General features: G+C 43.2%; 1 protein-coding gene across 3 annotated transcripts in view; it reads right to left on the minus strand.

Annotated features, from left to right (window-relative positions):
- ETFDH (electron transfer flavoprotein dehydrogenase) overlaps positions 1-23,692 on the minus strand; it is a 42,696-nt gene that overhangs the window by 1,654 nt on the left and 17,350 nt on the right. For all 3 annotated transcript variants that reach the window (XR_004349920.1, XM_032632049.1, XM_032632050.1), the window contains exons 6-12: positions 15,267-15,344; positions 8,903-9,049; positions 7,578-7,718; positions 6,242-6,385; positions 2,780-2,948; positions 945-1,127; positions 454-675 (exon numbers count right to left, since the gene is read on the minus strand). Coding sequence is in view for 2 of the 3 variants with exons in the window: in XM_032632049.1 (XP_032487940.1) it covers positions 454-675; positions 945-1,127; positions 2,780-2,948; positions 6,242-6,385; positions 7,578-7,718; positions 8,903-9,049; positions 15,267-15,344 (1,084 nt within the window). In the remaining variant the exon portion in view is untranslated. The remainder of the gene's footprint in view (positions 1-453; positions 676-944; positions 1,128-2,779; positions 2,949-6,241; positions 6,386-7,577; positions 7,719-8,902; positions 9,050-15,266; positions 15,345-23,692) is intronic.

Genomic DNA, 23,692 nt, shown 5'->3' on the forward strand with positions numbered 1-23,692 from the left:
ACGATTTCCCTGAGCTGCATGTGGCCAAAATCTAGTATTTTAGGCTATGTACACATATATAATGTATATGTGTGTGTGTACATGAGCATACATATATACAGACAGGAGCAGCCATGACAGAAACGATTTTTTTTTTTAAGTCACGTGAACATGGAAAGAGGTGTTTGGTGCTTTTCCCCGTAACCCTTAACCTCGCACTGAGGGTGAAAAGAGAAAGGCTGCTTTTGAGAAATGCCGTCTGAATTAGGCTTCACGAGAAATCCCTACTACTATAGCATTAGAGTAGAAACATAAGAATGAGTTTTCATAAGGAAGCTGGAGATGGGAGTCATTTACAATTTCCAAGCAATAGAAGGAGAAATTTCTTTAAAAAAACGGAAGCCTATTTCTAACGTGTTTCAAGCAAATCCTCCTGTTGACGTTTCAGGAGTGGATGGAAATGAGTGTACTGACCTGCAGGGCAGAACCGCTGCTCAGGCCCGTCGTATATGGTCAGGTTTCTGTTTACAGGTACACTGTCATCTTTCAAGGTCAGATGCGCCGGCTGGTCGTGTTCATGGTTGGTGCCACTCAGAGCCACGGACGACAAAAGGTCAAAACTGATCTGCCCATCTGGTTTTGGATACTCAATAGGTGTGCAGTCCTTGGCTGGCTTGAGCTGATCAGAGTCAGAACCTTCCCAAGTTTTGAGGAAGGTTTTTAGTAAAAATGTATCTAATTCTAAAGTACTTCCTTAGATATTTTAAAAACCTGTAAATATTATACTGAAGAAATAAGACTTTAGCCCTCTTTCAATAATGATACCCTGTCCTCCTAAAGATACTGAATTCATCATTTCTCTAAGAAAGCAAGTTTATAAAGTGTAGAAGGTCACCTTTTTTCCCTACTTACTGGATCCCGTTTCCTGAGTTAAGGACTAACATTCATACTCAGGCCGGAATTACCTTTATGTTTTAGGGTCCAGGGCTCCATCCCTCTGAATATCCAGTAGAAGATTCCAGTGTAAATCATCCCTCCGTACACACCCAGGACGCCATGGCAGGACGGTCTGACGTTTCTGATGGCATATAGCTCTTTCCACACCCATGATTTCTTCAAATTGTCCTCATACTCAGTTACATCAAGTCCTTTTTATGAAAAACATGAAATGTTAAGTGAAATTGCCTCACGGAGTATAAAGCACTTTATTGTCAAGGTACTTTGCTACCGAAATAACAGATGACTTTTACATAGTTAAAAAAGCAGGTGGTCATATGAGACCACACTTGAAGAACGTTTCATGTATAAATGCTGACATCTTCCAAAAAGATACCCATTTGATAGGTTGTTTAACAGGCAGTAAGGCCATACTGGTAGCATGGAAAATTAGTTGCAAAATTCAGTGAACCTGAAAAGGAAGCTAAGAGTTTATGCTACCTATGGAGCTGATCACTGAAACACTTCTGTTACGGGCTGAACCATGATGGCCCAGAGAGGTATTTTCAAGTCCTGACCCCTTGTTGTCTCAGAATCGGTCAGAAGAGGGTCGCTGCCGGTATACCGAGTTAAGACAAGGGCATGCTGGAGCGGCCTGCACCCTTGGTCCAATGACTGGCGTCCAGGAGACAGCCAGAGGAAGACAAGGCAGGGGCTGGCAGTGCTCTGCCAGGAGCCCGGGGCCCCCGGAAGCTGGAGACTCGGACACAGCTGCGAAGTGCTCGCCTGCGGAACTCCAAATACCTTCCTGGTTAAAGCTGCCCAGCTCGTAGTGCTCGGCTGTGGTGGTCCTCGGAGGTGGCAGCACCTAAAGCTGGGGGCCCTGCACTTAATCTCCAACAGGACATCCTGGTTCTCGTGACCACCCTCCTCCTGGTGCTGGTGACCTGCCTGCTCCGGCCCGACCTGCGCGGGGCAAGCGGGCTGGCGCCCGGCGGGATGCGGACTTGGTGAGGCCGTCTGAGGCACCGGCCCTGCCTCTCCTGTCCCCGAGCGTGCCTGAAGGTACAGTCCACCTGGAGGAGCGTGTCACCCGACTCTACGGAACGCGGCTCATCTATCGGGTATCTACGGACTTGCTCCTGGTGTTTGCGTCCACAGGGAGCCAAGCCCCTGCTCTGGGAGGACTGTTCCGTCCAAGGAAACGAGGGTGATCAATAAGTACGTTAAACAGTGAGCCGAGCCGGAAGGTGGAACACACCGGAGAGGGAGCGGCGCGGCGAGAGGGGCTGGCAGGGCTGTGTGCCTGTGTGCGTGGTGCAGATTCACTGGTGAGGTCCGCGCGAGGCCCCCGGAGAGAGATCCGAGCCGAGGTGCGGGGAGCTTGGGGGCCAGCCATCAGCTGGGTGCCGCCCCCGGGACCCAGGAAGCATGTCTGGGATGGAGGGTGACAGGAGGTGAAGGCGGAGGCGGGCCCGCTGCCTGCCCTGGAGTGAAGGTCTGGGGGCGCCTGCAAGGGTCCACCTGGGCCTGTGCGATGTGAGGCGGGACCCTCACGTTGAACTTGTTTCCAGGGGGCGGGACACCTCGGGCCCGTTCTACTTTCCATTCATGAAATGGCACGTGGCCGTTAAAACCTCACGGCGAGCAGGCTGCAGTGTGCTTTGCCCAGCAGGCATCTCGACGCTTTGTGTAGAGGGACAGTCACACTGCATCTTTCAATGCCCAGTGAGATAAACGTACAAGACGGCAAGATTTCTAACTGTATCTACTGTCATCCTCCATCTGTACACTGAGTGTATGTTTAAATAGCTTCTTTTTAAACATCCCCATGAAGAACGTGAGATTAAATGGGAGTTCTTACCTATCGTCTTTGATTGGAGATTCTCACTAGTTAGTTGATTAAAAATAGATTCTGCTGCCAAAATCCCACTTTTCATTGCTGTGTGGGTCCCTTTGATCTTGGGAACATTCATGAAACCAGGGCTACAACCAATTAGTAAGCCCCCAGGAAAGGTGAGTTTTGGTATAGACTGAGGAAAGGAACAGTCAAAGTGCATCTGTTAGTTCAAATTAAACAAACAGAACCGAATACTCCAAATTATAGCCTCTTTGAAAGCTGTAGGGAAAAACCGGAAAAAAAAAATTACATGCAAATGAATACGAGTGAAGAGAAAAATCAGAGCAAGGGCAGTTTTTCTCCTCCTCTAGAAACGAGGATCAGAACTATTGCTCTTTTTCTGTTAAGATGTTTTCCATCTTCCTCCCCATGACTTACCTGCATGAGACAGACGTTAAGACCAGAGCATTAACATTTACATAAAATGTTTTTATTTATACATATCTATGTCATAATGAAAAGAATATTCTCTAAACCTCCTGAATGTCTATTATCTAAATTGTGATCTGCTTTTATACGCATTGTGGGTAACACGTGATTTACAAAGGATGTTATCTTAACTCTTCATACGTCCTTGTTTTACCTTGATGTCCAGGGAGTTTCGGAAACCTAGGTTCTAATCATGGCATCGCCACAATTAGCCACTACCTTAAATAATATATTTTAATTAACCGAAGAATAAACTGAATTTCCAAAATAAACTTTAAGATGGTTGTTTGGGCCTCAGTATACACTTCTGATGGAAAACAACGTACTAAAGGGGTGGGTGACAGTTTTGGTTTAGCCCCACGATGTAGCAGCTAAGTTACAGACTGCCTCCCTCAGGAGACTGTACTGTAACCTACAGTGTGGAGAGGAAGAAAAGAGAGCTGTGGAGTTGCTCTTTCCTCCTGGAGGCTTCCCTCCCGGGAGGCTTCCCACAGTACGCCACGGATCTGTGTTGAGAAAGTGGTGGGTGGCTGACAGTGTGGCCGATGGGCGGAGAGGGACCCTGAGGAGGAGGTCAACAGGGAGCCCGCCACCATCAGCCGCCACGCCGCGGGGCTGTGGCTGCGCTCCCGTGATTACAGAGTTCTAACTGCGCGGGAGTGGCGGTGAGAAGCAAAAGCAACGCTGGCACAAGGAGGCTCGGGCCCAGGGGTGACTGCTGTTCTCCGACCAAACTCAGCATCAGAAACATGCAGATAAGAGAGCGTGAAATCAGGGCCGCAGAGCAGACAACAAGGGGAAAGGGCTTTCTGGAATGCCAGGAGCTGCAAACAGAGATAGTGGTTAGGAACCTGGACCGTGACAATGCTCCTCTCAAGTCAGGCTGCGGCCCTGCTAGTGCACATTCTTCCAAATGGGCGCTTAAGTCCTAAGAGTAAAAAACATCATGGCCCAAGGGAAATGTGTGTTTTTCAGTTCTGTGAGGATCCTACCCTGTGCGGGCAGCTGGACATCTTGTTAAGGACCTGGGGGACCCAGGAGAAGTCGTACAGAGAGATGTATTCTGGGACATCCATTAAACGGGGGTTAGAGCTTCCCTGGTGGCGCAGTGGTTAAGAATCCGCCTGCCAATGCAGGGGACACGGGATCGAGCCCTGGTCCGGGAAGAGCTCACGTGCCGCGGAGTGACCAAGCCCGTGCGCCACAACTACTGAGCCTACGCGCCTAGAGCCCGTGCTCCACAGCGTGAGAGGCCACCCACCGCAGTGGGAGGCCCGCGCACCACGGTGTGGAGTGGCCCCCGCTCACCGCAACTAGAGAAAGCACGCGCACAGCAACGGAGAACCAAGGCAGCCAAAAGTAAATAAAATAAATTAAAAAAACAAACAAACAAAAAAAACGGGGGTTAAAATGAGGAACCAGGCCATATCACTGAAGAAGATGGGTATGGCCTGGAGTAGTTCTACAGTAACAGATTTTACCCTTCCACCTGACAATTGGTAAAATCAGTCTCGTAACTTCCTTTTCCTAGGACGTTTCTGTAACCTAATCTATTTCTGCACCAAAATAAAATTACACTTCCCTGCACTAAAAGAAAAAAAAAGAACCTCCCCCCCCAAAAAAAAAAACCCACAGGGGTTAAATACTAGAAACCCATCAGGAAAGGGGAGCTTTGGTACAGACTGAAGAAAGAGAAATAAAAAGTCATGTAATACTTGTTAGTGCAAAATAAAATTGGATGTTCCAAATTTTTGTCTCTGAAGGGTCTTCAAAAACTTAATGGAAGTAAGTTTCTGAATCTTTGACTAATTAAATCAGAAAACTTAGGTAAAAAGTGTATTGTGTGTGTGGGGTCATCTCCCTGCTCATCTAAAGATCATCTGAGATGCTGAAGCACACAAGGCAGGTGTCATAAACACGAGTCTGTATGTACTACTGAATACACAGAAGACTTTACACTATAAAGAGTAGAATTAGGCTGGCAATAGGTATTATGCACATTATTCAAAAAAGTTTAATGGGCTTGAACATAGGAAATTTAGCAAATATTATTGCAAACGAATAACTGCTCCAGAAATAAAAACAACCTCATGGGAGGTAACCCCGCAGCAATGGAATTTAGGGACAGTGTTATTTTTAGGGTTCTAGTGATGACATTCATAATTTAGCTGTGATTGTACTTGACTTTATGAATGTATTTAGAACTTCACTTTAAAGGTTGTCAACTATTCTCCCCAATTTTCTATGATCTATTTGTTACTTTTACAACAGATTAAAAACAAAAAGATATCAGATTTCTAAAATATCAACAGTTCTAGATTCCTAGAATATTAGAGACAGAAGGGATCATCTTTATTTTACAGATGATCCCTTAACGCCCGAGGAGTTAAATAACTTGACCAAACCGTTTGGTATAAGTTTTAGAGCTGACTTTTAGATCATCTTACCTGTCGAATACTATTTCCAAAACAGTTCTAATAGCTTTTATCATAGTTAGCCATCTAGCTCTTATTTCATTGTTTAATAACTAAATACTTAATAAATTAACTGCATTTGATAGTATTTATTTTGAACATATACTAAAATAGGACAATTAAGGGTAAAAACTTAACAGAAGCCACCTAAAGGGCATGGATGACACTAGGTAGTTGAGATTAATTAATTACCTTTGCTGAAAACTACATCTGTCCTTGAGTTTCCTGGCAGCAAAGGAATAAAGGAAAAGATCTTGGATCACATAGTTTAAATTCTCTGGTTAAAGACAAACCAATAAACAAAAAAGCCCATTAATTTTTCTCTAGAAATCAATATATCCTTAAATTCATGGTGTCATTTAACTCTGGTGTGGTACAGTTTTATAAATACTAGGGTGCTTTGCTTAGTTACTTAAATTTTCTTCCTGAGATAATCTTCGATCCTTTATTTAAAGTTGTTACCTTATGTTTCAACGTTGAATTTATAATACAGAAATAAGGATTAAAAACGCGAAAGTGTTACCTGAAAGCCACCTTCATTGAGGGCTCTGGCTCCATATGCAACCCTTTTCCCGCCTTCCAACGTCGGCTGGATGCTAGGGTGGTGTTTCCACCTCTGGAACTCTCTAAATGGACTTAGGTACGGATTTTGATAGTCTAGACCAACCTTAAAATGTTTATATTTAAATGAGACATCGTTATTTCAAATTATATCAGGCTGAAATGTGAGCAGTATTTACCAGAGAACATGTACATTAAACTGCTTGTACTCAAAGTACTTAGAGAAAGGTATGCAATGACCCAAATTTAAATAAATAACCCAATAAAATCTGTTTGGAAAAGAAAGTGTAAACAAAAGGATGCCATGTGTTTATAATTGGCAGAACTTGAAAACATTTGGAACGTATTAATAAATCACTGTGCTTTGTAAATCAAAGTCCAAATTAGAAAAATGTTTGTAGGTAAGTGTTACACATTATGTTTCTACAAAAGGAGTTGTAATAATTTATCATTCATTTCTCAATACCAACTCCAGAAATAAACTAATAAGCTCAATGCAGTACTACTGAGGCAAAAATGAAGAAAAATAATGTAATCGCACTTACAAAAAAAGAAGGTGAAAAACATTAGAGATTACATTTTTACCAAAAATGCTGAAATTAATAACCAAACCCTTTTTGCTTTGAAAAGATTAAGTCACTATAAAAACTAAATCAAAGTGATGCACCGAACACAATAATACATAAATTTAACAACGTGTCATACACAAGTCTAACCATGACATTGAACTATAGCGCTGCAACTGCAAGGTGCAGTAACTCATATCACTTTTCCGTTCCTTGTAATGTTCAAGATGTAATTTACTGTAAGGATGTTTAAGCGACCAAAAGGGAGGAAATGGTCCTGTTTTAGTTAGAGGTTCAAACCCAGTGCGGACTGCACTTCCTGCAGTGGTGTGCCACAGTGGACATGGGCTTCAGGTCAGACAGGTTCGGGCATGAGTCCTGCCTCTATCACTTAATGCGTGTGTCTGGGAAGGCTGTTTAGCTTGTCTGGACTTCAGTTTTCCCACCAGTAAAATAACGCTAGACCAACTTCACAGGATTTTTATGGACCAGGATTCCCAGGGAAGCATCCAGCACAGGGCCTGGCGTGTAGCAGCTACTGTACTACGGCTACGTGAGCTGAAGCAGACCACTGTCTACAGTGGCCATAAGCACTTCAGATGTGGACAAAAGCAGAGAGGAAGCTTTAAATGAGAAGCCTTTTACATTCTCCAGATGCAAAGCCCTGGATTTGTGACACTGAAGACCCAGTGGCTCTCAGAGTGGAACTTCCCATCACGGAGTGTAACTTACCACGAAGCCGAGCGCTACGAGGGGCTCCCCTTCATTCAGGTGATAGAGGAAAGAGCCCCCATACGTGTGTCTGTCCAGGGGCCAGCCGACAGTGTGATCGACTCTCCCGGGTTTCCACTTCTTCTCATCGATAATCCATAACTTAAAAAAAAAGTCCTAGAGTATTATTTAGATGTTTTATGTCACCACATGTATAAAACTTGCTAAGTTTTATGTCTTATTTATGAAAGTTACAACTGAAAAGCAGAAATAAGAGAAACGCACAAAAAAGTACTTCAAATATCCCAGAAAATGACATCAAAATGCAGCAGGATGATCGGAGTAAAGCAAAAGGTGAGGAACTCTGTAAGACATTAATTAAGTTCTCAGATGGGTAAGGCGTTCGTGCGGTTGTGGGAAACACCGCTGAAGAGATGGGGTGCTAGGAACCACCTACACCCTGACCCGGGTGACGGCCACACGGGCGTGTTCGCCTCATGAACGTGAGCTGCGCCCTGCACTTCGGATCTGTGACTTTACAGGACAGATGTGATTTTTCAGTAAAAGAAACCAGTGTGCTCCCTCCTGCACCACCCTCTCCCCGACTGAAGCTAACTGATATCCTGTTTTCAGAATGGTTAAGTTTTAAATTGCAAACAACAATTTCCACAGGAAATATTATCTGAAAATCAGATATTACGTGCCACCACATAGAAGTATGTACAGTCTACCAAAACAATTAAGCCCGTATTCACAATATAATGAATCTAGTTATGTATAGAATCTGAAACTTTCTGAGCTTTACCCTAAAAGGATTCTTAACAAAAGAGTTATGATGAAACTTTTGCGCTGATAGACCTAAGGTTTGGATAAACTGAGAAAATATACAACACTCAGCCTAATTAAGTTTTAGGCTGCAGGTCAATATGCTATGGCTGAGTGTATATTTCATAAACTAAATTATCTTTATATTATAATTTTGAATAAACAATTCTTGTAGGATGTGGTCATTTTACAAAGAGCATTGGATAACAGGTCAAACCCTATTAGGGCAGATGGCATTACCATGAAAAAGATCAATATCACAAATATTTTCAAATTCAAGACTTCAACATTTGATAAAACAACTAGAACATGCAGACACAATTTAGGTAATAGTAAAATTTGATTAGTAATATTCTCCAGCCCCTTGAAAAATGTCCCTAATGTTTTCAGTCATTATGAACATTTCAGGTTAATGAAAAATATAACTATAAAATTAAATCAATATTATAAACCACACGACAATACAAATGAATGTAAGCTTCATCTTTTCGCGTGGAAGTCACACCGGCAGGCTCGAGTACCTCCTTGAGCCCGATCCCGTATGTCTGGGGCTCGCAGTTGGCCCTCAAGTCGAACTTCCTGTACAGCTGCTTGGCCAGGTGTCCGTGGCAGCCCTCTGCAAAGACTGTGACTTTGGCATGTAGTTCCAGCCCCCGCTCAAAAGTTGTCTAAGAAACAGGAACACGTTAAACTGCAATGTTTGACAATTTTAAAAATATTCACATTCTGGTCAGTTTTGAATTGATCTATGATTCAGGTATAGAAGAGAAGGTGCAGATATGTAATTTTAGTAACAGAACTAAACGCTGTTTTAAGTGGAATCTAATTTAAATTTTATAACATATCTTGTGTCTTTGTCATTGATCGAATGGTTAAGTCTGTATGCATTAAAAAAACAAATAAAGCATGTTCATCCCTCCACGAAAAATTATCTACAAATGAATGTACAGTGAGAAGTGAAGGGGGGAGGCCGAAATGAGTGAAGGGGGTCAAGTGTGTGGTGACAGGTGGTAACCAGGCTTGGGCTGCTCACCACTGTCTAGTGTATACAGATGTCGAATTATAATGCTAGACACCTGAAACTTATGTAACTAAAAGAAAATTTTTTTAAAGTGAAAGGCCATTTCCCCATTGTTCCTGATTTTCTAGTCCCATGATTTGAAGCAAAAAACACCATTAATAGATTTCTTGTGAATCATGCCAGAAATTTTCCATGAATAAAAAAACTATATGAGTCTATGTATATCCTTCTAACACAAACAAGATCATCCTAAACATACTCTTCAGCTACTTGCTTTTTTCACTTTAATTTTACTTGTTCTCTATTGCTGGATATATACTGTAAAACTGCAACTTGTTTTTTCCAAGGGGAAAAAATAAGCTACAATTAAAAAGTCTCTCTCTCTCTTTTGCTCTGTATTTTGCACTTATATCCGGCACAGGGTAGGTACGCAGTAAAGCTCCTGAATAAAGGAATGCAGAATAATAAAGAAAGTCTCTTATGAAATACGTATTTCCCGGTATTTCTCCATTCATATGTTTACAGGTATTGTGTGTATACAGAAACATTCATACAAAAAAAATGGTTCATACGGACAAAGCATTTTATAACTGTTTTCACATTATACAATATGAAGTGATTTGCCTAAGGCAATATATTTTATAACTGTTTTCACATTATACAATATAAAGTGATTTGCCTAAGGCAATATATACCAAATTAAACATTCATTTTTAAAATAATTAATTAATTAAGTTTTGGCCGCGTTGGGTCTTCGTTGTTGTGTGCCGGCTTTCTCTAGTTGCAGAGAGCAGGGGCTGCTCTTCATTGTGGTGCACAGGCTTCTCACTGTGGTGGCTTCTCTTGTTGCAGAGCACGGGCTCTAGGCATGCAGGCTCAAGTAGTTGTGGCTCGCGGGCTCAGGAGTTGTGGCTCACAGGCTATAGAGTGCAGGCTCGGTAGTTGTGGCGCACGGGCTTAGTTCCTCCACGGCATGTGGGATCTTCCCAGGCCAGGGCTCGAACCCGTGTCCCCTGCACTGACAGGCGGATTCTTAACCACCGCGCCATCAGGGAAGTCCTAAGCATTCATTTTTAATGCTTGGATAGATTCCTACCTTCTCAATCAGCTCTCAATAACTGGACGTTTAGGTTATTCCAGGCTGTTTCACTATTATAAGCATGGCTCACATTGATATCCTTGACGCGAAATATTCTCGGTTTAAGTGGTAAGAACTATTTCACTACTGATTTCATACGTTCAGTCACTAGAGAGTCTGAACATCTTTCACGTTTGTTGGTGACTCTGTGTTTCTCTGTGCAGAGCTCACCAACGTCATACACGTGCACACACGTCCTATAAGTGCCTGTGCTGAGTACCTTTGGATTTGTTCCCATCTCCTGCCTCTTACTATACTTCACTCGTCCATAAACGCTGTTAACAGCCTAGCACGCCAAGTTTTACCCAAATATATATACATACGCACCTGTGGACTGAGGTATTTACACAGACACCTCAACTTTTCTGGTTCCTGATTTATTTCACAATGGTAGCATCATATAATACTTCATGGAAACCTTTCCAAGTCACTGTGTGGCTCAAATCCTTCTTTTGAATGGCGGGCAGTAGTCCGTGTGGGAACACCGTGGGTTATCCAGCCATTCTGCTAATGGGTAATAGCCATTCACTGTTTCCAGTTTATTTGCTATGATAAGCAATGTCATAAAACATACACCCTGTATATGTATCCTTACAACATTGGTGCTTTTATTCCTGTAAGCTAGGTTCCCAGGAGTGGCACTGTACAAAGGGCACACCTACTTTTATTTTATGAGATGTTCCCAGACTGCTTTCCCCACAGCCTGAACAATTCACATTTCCACCCACAGTGTATAAGAAGACCCTTTTCCTATTTCTAGCTAGTGACAGTATAACTGTTCCTTTCACGGTTTTGCTAAGTGTAGAGCTGGCTAACTTACTGCTATTTTAATTTGCATTTTCCGGATTACTCTTTTCAGCAACTTTTTCTTTTTGATTCAAGAAATATTAACTGAGCACCTCTGGTGTGCCAGGTTGTATGCTAGGCACTGGGGCAGAGATGGCAGAAAAACACTGTCCGTTTCCCTGGGGCCAGGCATGGAGGCAGAGCTAAACATAAATGACTACGCAGGCGTGCAAGGACTAGGTGTGACTGTGTGCCGTGAGGAGGGCTGGGGAGCCGGCACAGGACCCTGGGGCCCAGATAAGAGGCATCAGAGGACCTGCCTCCTGGCTAGTGGTTACTGCTCGCCGGGATCTGCTCTTCATTTTGTAAGATTCTGCCCGTTTTTCTACTGTGTTCTCTTTTTTCTTGTCAATGTAGAAGTGCTCTTTGACATCACGGGTTGTCAAAAATTTTCCCCCGACCTCCTGCTTATCTGCAGACTCACTAGTATTTTTGGTATACAGAAGTGTTTAATTTTTAAATAGTTAAAAAAGGCCTGCCTCTTATAGGTTTTTAATTTCTTGCCTTTATAGGCAAGAATCTATAACCTAGATTTCTAATTTTTTTTATTGTTTTAAGAAATCATCAGAATTAAAATAAAATGAAAGTCTAACTATTTGCTTCCAGATGGACACGCAGTTTACTCAGCACCACTTATAAAACAACTCGATCTTAATGGACTAAAATATTCCTCTTAGAGGCAATATGCTCCTTAGTGTGCAAGGGGCAGCTCTGGAGCCTCTATTCCAACCCCAGCTCCACTACCTAACAGTGGCCTGACCCTGGGCAAGTTACTTAACCTCCGAAACATGAAAACATCCACATCAGAATTCTGACAGTAAGATGCCTATTAGACCTAAGATTAGAGCTACTGAATGAGCAGCAGGACGCAGGATTCTGGGACTCAGGGGAGACGTGTTTCAAGCCCTGTCACTGGATACTCAGAGGACAAGGCGCAGAGGAAGGGCAAGCAAAGGCGGCAGGAGGGGCCCTGAAACACCAGGAAAACCAGGAGAAGGTGGTGTGAAAAGCCAGGTCCAGAAAGTGTTTAAGGAATGAAAAAGTTATTCAGCTGTGCCAGCACTGCCAACCAGGGGCCAAGTGAGAGGACAGAGAACTGGGTACCGCCAGGCGGAGGTGTCTGTGAGCGACGAGAATGTTTCCGTGCAAGAGCAGGAGGAAGCCTAACCACGCCGCAATCAACGGAGCCAATTGGCGGAGAACAAAGAATCCATCCCTGCTTCTCCTCACCCCACCGGCCGTATGAAAATAAACTTGCATGGGCTTCCCTGGTGGCACAGTGGTTAAGAATCCACCTGCCAATGCAGGGGACACGGGTTCGAGCCCTGGTCCGGGAAGATCCCACGTGCCGCGCGGAGCAACTAAGCCCGTGCGCCACAACTACTGAGCCTGCACTCCAGAGCCCGCGAGCCACAACTACTGAAGCCCGCGCACCTAGAGCCCATGCTCCACAACAAGAGAAGCCACCACAATGAGAAGCCTGCGTACCGCAACAAAGAGTAGCCCCTGCTCACCGCAACTAGAGAAAGCCCACGTGCAGTAACAAACACCCAAGACAGCCAAAAATAAATAAAATAAATTAAAAAAAAAGAAAGGGGGACTTCCCTGGTGGCACAGTGGTTAAGAATTTGCCTGCCAATGCAGGGGACACAGGTTCAAGCCCTGGTCCGGGAAGATCCCACATGGTGCAGAGCAACTAAGCCTGTGCGCCACAGCTACTGAGCCTGCGCTCTAGAGCCCGCGAGCCACAACTACTGAGCCCACGAGCCATAACTACTGAAGCCCACGTGCCTAGAGCCTATGCTCCACAACAAGAGAAGCCACTGCAATGAGAAGCCTGCGCACAGCAACGAAGAGTAGCCCCCGCTCGCCGTAACTAGAGAAAGCCACACGCAGCAACGAAGACCCAACACAGCCAAAAATAAATAAATAAATTTTTTAAAAAAAGAAAAAAATTTACAAACTCAAATTACTGAGACTCCACTGTACTCTTCTATGCTTTTATATCTATATAAATACAATATATGAGTGTTTTTACAACTACAAAGCACAAGACACAAAAATATACATTTGAACAAATACCCTGACAATACACACACAAAAAGAACTATCAGAATGGTAGAATTTGCGTGCTTCAATGTTGCTGTAATATTAAATACGGACATTTCTAAAGAATAAAATGCAATTTATAATCAAATGATCAAAATACAGAAAGGAATAGCCATAACACAGGAAAGAATATAAGAAAGACAGTATTCTTTTATCATCACTGAGTTCCCTTAAGCCCGAGCTCCCTTACTGAGTTCATGATTCCTCTCCATCCAGAACTCTGTTCCCTTTCTGTGCCCTCCGACCTCATCCTGTGCTCACTCAACACCAGTCAACTAGAGTCCGATGACTACAATGGCTGTCACTGATAACAGTCACTGTACTAAAATGGCTCTTGTAGATCTCATCACTAACGTACAAACTCAGGCTGTTTCTCCAGGGCAAGATGAGCGCAGAGACCCCGAGGCGTGGACCACCCGGCCAGAGCATCGTCAATCAGAGACACCCTGACCCCCGATACAGAGTAAGAAATGTCACGAGATGATGATTCTTCCCAGCTTCTTTATTCTTCTGCTTTAAAACACCCCGAACCCAAAGACCGGGTGCAGTGGATCTGAGAGGCTTGTCTCACACCCGCTTGCTGGGAGCCCTGCAATAAACTCTTACTTTGTTGCAAACTCCTGCTATCAGAGTCTGGCCTTCTGTGCTGAGGGTACAGGTCACACTATAAGAAGCAGGATGAGGTAAGAGGTGTTGCAAACCTGGCTATGCATCAGAATCCCTGGGGCTTGATACAAGACAGCTTCCCGGGCCCTGCCACAGGATAGGCTGAGCCGCAAGGCCTCACGTGATTCTGGTGTAGCCAGCCAGGCCACCAGGAGAACGACGATGCAGGTAAGACTCGAGAGCTTTGGTACTTGCTCATCTCTGTGCAGGAAGGACTGAAAAGCAGGACGATCTGCTGGAGGAGACTTAGACCAGATGCCCAGCTCTGTTCTACAATGGCAGAGAGGACCAACTGGGAGTTGACAAATCTCTACTGAGGCCCCGGCACTGCCTGGCACTATGCTAGCTCTGGAGTAACCCTCCATGATCTCTGAGGTTCTAATCTAGTTGAGAAATTAAGACAATTAACAAATAAACATGAACAGGCAAGTTAATTTATCAAGACGTTAATTTGTGTTTTGCTCTTGTTATCATAGGAAAGCAAGGTATTTTTTTTCCTTGTCCTTTCCAAGGGATCTTACAGAGTGTGAGATCCATGTCTTAGGAGCTCTTCTTTTACAAGTGCAAAATTAACAAGTTGTGAAAACCAGAAGGCCATTGAAGCCTATTTTGAAAGAGATGAGGTCAATCCGTTTTGCATTTACCAAAAGATGTCAAAATCCTGTCAAAGACTCCATCAGCTTTACTGACAGTAATAATGCAAATGACTCTTGTCCACAGAAGTGAAAACTGTGGAGGTGGCCCAGCTGCTGACCCACGTGTGCACGGTTTTTGATTCTCCTTGAACTGGTTGTAACATCTTACTGATTCCCTCATTAATTAATGAGTGAAATAAAATCTTTGACCCATGTTTGTTTGATATTTGTATGTCATGTTTTTTCTTTTAAGAAAATTATTGTTAAACATGTTATATCTACTTGCCTAAATTACGGTTAGTTCAAAGATGTTTCTTTTTTAACAATGAGAAAAATTCCACATTAATAACTAATGTTCTAACATGCACTTAATTAATGTGCAGTTTGTAGCAAGACTGAATTATTGGGTGTGAGTTGATTCTTTCTCTTTCACTGTCAGTTTGTGAAGCGCAGAACTGTTATGTGCATACCTTGGGCGCACCATCCTTCTGTATCCCTACGTCGTTGGTGGCAATTCCTTTCACGCTACCGTCTTCATGAAAAAGGACCTAGAATGAAAACACGTTTGGTTATCACCTGGGGATTCACAACCGCTTGCAAAGAAACAAACAGCCTTCGATTTTTAGAAGGTGAGCTTGTTCTCAAGGTTATAGAGACAAAGGCTTAAGAATGTTCCGGCACTTTGACCTTGAAGATGGCGGAAGAGTAAGACGCGGAGATCGCCTTCCTCCCCACGGATACACCAGAAATACATCCACACGTGGAACAACTCCTACAGAACTCCTACTGAAGGCTGGCAGAAGACCTCAGACCTCCCAAAAGGCAAGAAACTCCCCACGTAACTGGGTAGGGCAAAAGAAAAAACAGAGACAAAAGAATAAGGACGGCACCTGCACCAGTGGGAGGGAGCTGTGAAGGAGGAAAAGTTTCCACACACTAGGAAGCCCCTCCGCGGGCGGAGACTGCGGGAGGCAGAGGGGGGAGTTTCGGGACTGCGGAGTAGTGCACAGCGACGGGTGCGGAGGGCAAAGCGGGGAGATTCCTGCACAGACGATCGGTGCCGACCGGCACTCACCAACCCGAGAGGCTTGCCGCTCACCCACCGGGGCGGGCGGGGCTGCGAGCTGAGGCTCGGGTTTTGGTTTTGGACGGAGCTCAGGGAGAGGACTGGGGTTGGCGGCTTGAACATAGCCTGAAGGGGTTGGTGCGCCACGACTAGCCGGGAGGGAGTTCGGGGAAAAGCCTGCACCGGCCGAAGAGGCAAGAGACTTTTTCTTCCCTCTTTGTTTCCTGGTGCGCGAGGAGAGGGGTTTAAGAGCGCTGCTTAAAGGAACTCCAGAGACGGGCGCGAGCCGCGGCTAAAAGCGCGAACCCCAGAGACGGGCGCGAGCCGCGGCTGAGGGCGCGAGCCCCCGAGACGGGCGCGAGCCGCGGCTGAAAGCGCAAACCCCAGAGACGGGCGGGAGCCGCGGCTGAAAGCGCAAACCCGAGACGGGCGCGAGCCGCGGCTAAAACCGCGGACCCCAGAGACGGGCGGGAGACGCTAAGGCTGCTGCTGCCGCCACCAAGGGGCCTGTGTGCGAGCACAGGTCACTCTCCACACCCCTCTTCCGCGGAGCCTGTGCAGCCCGCCACTGCCAGGTTCCCGGGATCCAGGGACAACTTCCCCGGGAGTACGCACGGCGGGTCTCAGGCTGGTGCAACGTCACGCCGGCCTCTGCCGCAACGTCACGCTGCCTCTGCAGCCGCAGGCCCGCCCCGCACGCAGTGCCCCTCCTTCCCCCATCCCCCAACCCCCGGCCTGAGTGAGCCGGAGGCCCCGAATCAGCGGCTCCTTTAACCCCGTCCTGTCTGAGCGAAAAAAACAGACGCCCTCCAGCGACCTAAACGCAGAGGCAGGGCCAAATCCAAAGCTGAGCTCCTGTGAGCTGTGAGAACAAAGAAGAGAAAGGGAAATCTCTCCCAGCAGCCACAGAAGCAGCGGATTAAAGCTCCACAATCAACTTGATATACCCTGCATCTGTGGAATACCTGAATAGACAAGGAATGATCCCAAATTGAAGAGGTGGAATTTAGGAGCGAGATCTATGATTTTTTTCCCTTTTCCTCTTTTTGTGAATGTGTACGTGTATGCTTCTGTGTGAGATCCTGTCTGTATACTCTTGCTTCCACCATTTGTCCTAGGGCTCTATCCGTCCATGACTTTTTTTTTAAAAATTCTTTTTCTTAATAATTAAGTTTAATTGTAATAGCTTTATTATACTTTACCTTCGTTCTTTCTTTCTTTCCTTCCTTCCTTCCCTCCTTTAGACAACGAATCACCCCAAATTGAGGAGGTGGTCTCAGGGAGCAGGATTTATGATTTTTCCCCCTTTACCTCTTTTTGTGAAGGTGTATGTGTATGCTTCTGTGTAAGATTTTCTCTGTATAGCTTTGCTTCCAACATTTGTCCTAAGGTTCTATCCGTCCCTTTTTTTTTTTTTTCTAAATATTTTTTAATTCAATAACTATATTATACTTTATTTTATTTTTACTGTATCATCTTTCTTTCTGTCTTTTTTCCTTCTTTCCCTCCTTCCTTCCTTCCTCCCTCCCTCCCTCCCTCCTTTCTTTCCTTCTTTGCTTCCTTCTTCCTTCCTTCCTTTCCTCCTTTCCTTCTTTCTTTACTCATACTTCTACTAATTCTCCCTACTTTTTCTCCCTTTTATTCTGAGCTGTGTGGATGAAAGGCTCTTGGTGCTCCAGCCAGGAGTCAGGGCTCTGCCTCTGAGGTAGGAGAGCCAACTTCAGGACACTGGTCAACAAGAGACCTCCCAGCTCCACATAATATTAAACGGTGGAAATATCCCAGAGACCTCCATCTTAACACCAGCACCCAGCTTCACTCAACGACCAGCAAGCCACAGTGCTGGACAACCTATGCCAAACAACTAGCAAAACAGGAACACAACCCCACCCATTTGCAGAGAGGCTGCCTAAAATCATAATAAGGCCACAGACACCCCAAAACACACCACCAGACGTGAACCTGCCCACTAGAGAGACAAGATCCAGCCTCATCCAGCACAACACAGGCACTAGTCCCCTCCACCAGGAAGCCTACACAACCCACTGAAACAACCTTAGCCACTGGAGACAGACATCAAAAACAACGGGAACTACGAAAGTGCAGCCTGCAAAAAGGAGACCCCAAACACAGTAAGATAAGCAAAATGAGAAGACAGAAAAACACACAGCAGATGAAGGAGCAAGATAAAAACCCACCAGACCTAACAAATGAAGAGGAAATAGGCAATCTACCTGAAAAAGAATTCAGAATAATGATAGTAAGGATGATCCGAAATCTTGGAAGTAGAATGGACAAAATGCAAGAAACAGTTAACAAGGACCTACAAGAACTAAAGATGAAACAAGCAACGATGAACAATGCAATAAATGAAATTAAAATCACTCTAGATAGGATCAATAGCAGAATAACTGAGGCAGAAGAACGGATAAGTGACCTGGAAGATAAAGTAGTGGAAATAACTACTGCAGAGCAGAATAAAGAAAAAAGAATGAAAAGAACTGAGGACAGTCTCAGAGACCTCTGGGACAACATGAAACGCACCAACATTCGAATTATAGGGGTGCCAGAAGAAGAAGAAAGAAAGAAAGGGACTGAGAAAATATTTGAAGAGATTATAGTTGAAAACTTCCCTAATATGGGAAAGGAAATAGTTAATCAAGTCCAGGAAGCACAGAGGGTCCCATACAGGATAAATACAAGGAGAAACACGCCAAGACACATATTAATCAAACTGTCAAAAATTAAATACAAAGAAAGCATATTAAAAGCAGCAAGGGAAAAACAACAAATAACACACAAGGGAATCCCCATAAGGTTAACAGCTGATCTCTCAGCAGAAACCCTACAAGCCAGAAGGGAGTGGCAGGACATACTGAAAGTGCTGAAGGAGAATAACCTGCAACCAAGACTACTCTACCCAGCAAGGATCTCATTCACATTTGATGGAGAAATTAAAACCTTTACAGACAAGCAAAAGCTGAGAGAGTTCAGCACCACCAAACCAGCTTTACAACAAATGCTAAAGGAACTTCTCTAGACACGAAACACAAGAGAAGGAAATGACCTATAGTAGCGAACCCAAAACAATATATAAAATGGAAATAGGAACATACATATCGATAATTACCTTAAATGTAAATGGACTAAATGCTCCCACCAAAAGACACAGATTGGCTGAATGGATACAAAAACAAGACCCTTATATATGCTGTCTACAAGAGACCCACTTCAGAACTAGAGACACATACAGACTGAAAGTAAGGGGATGGAAAAAGATATTCCATGCAAATGGAAACCAAAAGAAAGCTGGAGTAGCAATTCTCATATCAGACAAAATAGACTTTAAAATAAGGACTATTAAAAGGGACAAAGAAGGACACTACATAATGATCAAGGGATCGATCCAAGAAGAAGATATAACAATTGTAAATATTTATGCACCCAACATAGGAGCACCTCAATACATAAGGCAAATACTAACAACCATAAAAGGGGAGATCAACAGTAACACATTCATAGTAGGGGACTTTAACACCCCACTTTCACCCATGGACAGATCATCCAAAATGAAAATAAATAAGGAAACACAAGCTTTAAATGATACATTAAACAAGATGGACTTAATTGATATTTATAGGACACTCCATCCAAAAACAACAGAATACACATTTTTCTCAAGTGCTCATGGAACATTCTCCAGGATAGATCATATCTTGGGTCACAAATCAAGCCTTGGTAAATTTAAGAAAACTGAAATTGTATCAAGTATCTTTTCCGACCACAACGCCATGAGACTAGATATCAATTACAGGAAAAGATCTGTAAAAAATACAAACACATGGAGGCTAAACAATACACTACTTAATAATGAAGTGATCACTGAAGAAATCAAAGAGGAAATAAAAAAATACCTAGAAACAAATGACAATGGAGACACAACGACCCAAAACCTATGGGATGCAGCAAAAGCAGTTCTAAGGGGGAAGTTTATAGCAATACAAGCCCACCTTAAGAAGCAGGAAACATCTCGAATAAACAACCTAACCTTGCACCTCAAGCAATTAGAGAAAGAAGAACAAAAAAACCCCAAAGCTAGCAGAAGGAAAGAAATCATAAAAATCAGATCAGAAATAAATGAAAAAGAAATGAAGGAAACAATAGCAAAGATCAATAAAACTAAAAGCTGGTTCTTTGAGAAGATAAACAAAATAGATAAACCACTAGCCAGACTCATCAAGAAAAAAAGGGAGAAGACTCAAATCAATAGAATTAGAAATGAAAAAGGAGAAGTAACAACTGACACTGCAGAAATAAAAAAAATCATGAGAGATTACTACAAGCAACTCTATGCCAATAAAATGGACAATCTGGAAGAAATGGACAAATTCTTAGAAATGCACAACCTGCCAAGACTGAATCAGGAAGAAATAGAAAATATGAACAGACCAATCACAAGCACTGAAATTGAAACTGTGATTAAAAACCTTCCAACAAACAAAAGCCCAGGACCAGATGGCTTCACAAGTGAATTCTATCAAACGTTTACAGAAGAGCTAACACCTATCCTTCTCAAACTCTTCCAAAATATAGCAGAGGGAGGAACACTCCCAAATTCCTTCTACGAAGCCACCATCACCTTGATACCAAAACCAGACAAGGATGTCACAAAGAAAGAAAACTACAGGCCAATATCACTGATGAACATAGATGCAAAAATCCTCAACAAAATACTAGCAAACAGAATCCAACAGCACATTAAAAGGATCATACACCATGATCAAGTGGGGTTTATTCCAGGAATGCAAGGATTCTTCAATATACGCAAATCTATCAATGTGATAAACCATATTAACAAATTGAAGGAGAAAAACCATATGATCATCTCAATAGATGCAGAGAAAGCTTTCGACAAAATTCAACACCCATTTATGATAAAAACCCTCCAGAAAGTAGGCATAGAGGGAACTTTCCTAAACATAATAAAAGCCATATATGACAAGCCCACAGCAAACATCATCCTCAATGGTGAAAAACTGAAAGCATTTCCACTAAGATCAGGAACAAGACAAGGTTGCCCACTCTCACCACTCTTATTCAACATAGTTTTGGAAGTTTTAGCCACAGCAATCAGAGAAGAAAAGGAAATAAAAGGAATCCAAATCGGAAAAGAAGAAGTAAAGCTGTCACTGTTTGCAGATGACATGATACTATACATAGAGAATCCTAAAGATGCTACCAGAAAACTACTAGAGCTAATCAATGAATTTGGTAAAGTAGCAGGATACAAAATTAATGCACAGAAATCTCTGGCATTCCTATATACTAATGATGAAAAATCTGAAAGTGAAATCAAGAAAACACTCCCATTTACCATTGCAACAAAAAGAATAAAATATCTAGGAATAAACCTACCTAAGGATACGAAAGACCTGTATGCAGAAAATTATAAGACACTGATGAAAGAAATTAAAGATGATACAAATAGATGGAGAGATATACCATGTTCTTGGATGGGAAGAATCAACATTGTGAAAATGACTCTACTACCCAAAGCAATCTACAGATTCAATGCAATCCCTATCAAACTACCACTGGCATTTTTCACAGAACTAGAACAAAAAATTTCGCAATTTGTATGGAAACACAAAAGACCCCGAATAGCCAAAGCAATCTTGAGAACGAAAAAAGGAGCTGGAGGAATAAGGCTCCCTGACTTCAGACTATATTACTAAGCAACAGTAATCAAGACAGTATGGTACTGGCACAAAAACAGAAAGATAGATCAGTGGAACAGGATAGAAAGCCCAGAGATAAACCCACGCACATATGGACACCTTATCTTTGATAAAGGAGGCAGGAATGTACAGTGGAGAAAGGACAGCCTCTTCAATAAGTGGTGCTGGGAAAACTGGACAGGTACATGTAAAAGTATGAGATTAGATCACTCCCTAACACCATACACAAAAATAAGCTCAAAATGGATTAAAGACCTAAATGTAAGGCCAGAAACTATCAAACTCTTAGAAGAAAATATAGGAAGAACACTCTATGACATAAATCACAGCAAGATCCTTTCTGACCCACCTCCTAGAGTAATGGAAATAAAAACAAAAATAAACAAATGGGACCTAATGAAACTTCAAAGCTTTTGCACAGCAAAGGAAACCATAACCAAGACCAAAAGACAACCCTCAGAATGGGAGAAAACATTTGCAAATGAAGCAACTGACAAAGGATTAATCTCCAAAATTTACAAGCAGCTCATGCAGCTCAATAACATAAAAACAAACAACCCCATCCAAAAATGGGCAGAAGACCTAAATAGACATTTCTCCAAAGAAGATATACAGAATGCCAACAAACACATGAAAGAATGCTCAACATCATTAATCATTAGAGAAATGCAAATCAAAACTACAATGAGATATCATCTCACACCAGTCAGAATGGCCATCATCAAAAAATCTAGAAACAATAAATGCTGGAGAGGGTGTGGAGAAAAGGGGACACTCTTGCACTGCTGGTGGGAATGTGAATTGGTTCAGCCACTGTGGAGAACAGTATGGAGGTTCCTTAAAAAACTACAGGTAGAATTACCATATGACCCAGCAATCCCACTACTTGGCATATACCCTGAGAAAACCAAAATTCAAAAAGAGTCATGTACCAAAATGTTCATTGCAGCTCTATTTACAGTAGCCAGGACATGGAAACAACCTAAGCGCCCATCATCGGATGAATGGATAAAGAAGATGTGGCACATATACACAATGGAATATTACTCAGCCTTAAAAAGAAATGAAATTGAGCTATTTGTAATGAGATGGATAGACCTAGAGTCTGTCATACAGAGTGAAGTAAGTCAGAAAGAAAAAGACAAATACCGTATGCTAACACATATATATGGAATTTAAGGGAAAAAAATGTCATGAAGAGCCTAGGGGTAAGATAGGAATAAAGACGCAGACCTACTGGAGAACGGACTTGAGGGTATGGGGAGGGGGAGGGGTGAGTTTTGACAGGGCGAGAGAGAGTCATGGACATATACACACTAACAAACGTAGTAAGGTAGATAGCTGGGGGGAAGCAGCCGCAAGGCACAGGGATATTAGCTCGGTGCTTTGTGACAGCCTGGAAGGGTGGGATGGGGAGAGTGGGAGGGAGGGAAACGCAAGAGGGAAGACATATGGGAACATATGTATATGTATAGCTGATTCACTTTGTTATAAAGCAGAAACTAACACACCATTGTAAAGCAATTATACCCCAATAAAGATGTTAAAAAAAAAAAAAAAAAAAAAAAAAGAATGTTCCGGCAAAAAAGGGGATGTGCTTCTAAGCTACTCCCTTCTAGACAGAACACAGCTCAAACAGCTGGAAATGAAGGAAATGCCCCAACCTGGTGAGGAAGAACAGGGGGGAGCTGCCAGAGAACAACGAAGGAGCCGGGAAGATGCAGCGGGAAGCCCTCTGCTGAGTTCAGGGGTCAAAGGCATGTGCACAGAACTTGGGGTCAGCGCCCGTGACAGCCTGGACCGTCAGGTGGGCGGCTGAGGAGAGTGTCGGGAAAGCCTCTGTCTCCAGTGAGCCCAGACCCCAAAACCAAAAGACCAAACAACAAGACAAAACAGAGAGGGGTTGAACGCAGTCCAAGTTATTTCTGGACCACAAAGAAAAGGGAAAACTGGTCAAAGGTATGATTCTGAAGATGAGAAATAACAATTCTCTTATTTGGTTTCTGTTTCCTCTGGAGGAAAATGCTCTTTGGACAGGAAAGAACAAACTGTACACTAGAACCTCACAGCAGAAAGCACGGGAGAGGAAAGG

Source organism: Phocoena sinus, chromosome 5, assembly GCF_008692025.1.
Source record: "Phocoena sinus isolate mPhoSin1 chromosome 5, mPhoSin1.pri, whole genome shotgun sequence".
Taxonomy (NCBI): domain Eukaryota; kingdom Metazoa; phylum Chordata; class Mammalia; order Artiodactyla; family Phocoenidae; genus Phocoena; species Phocoena sinus.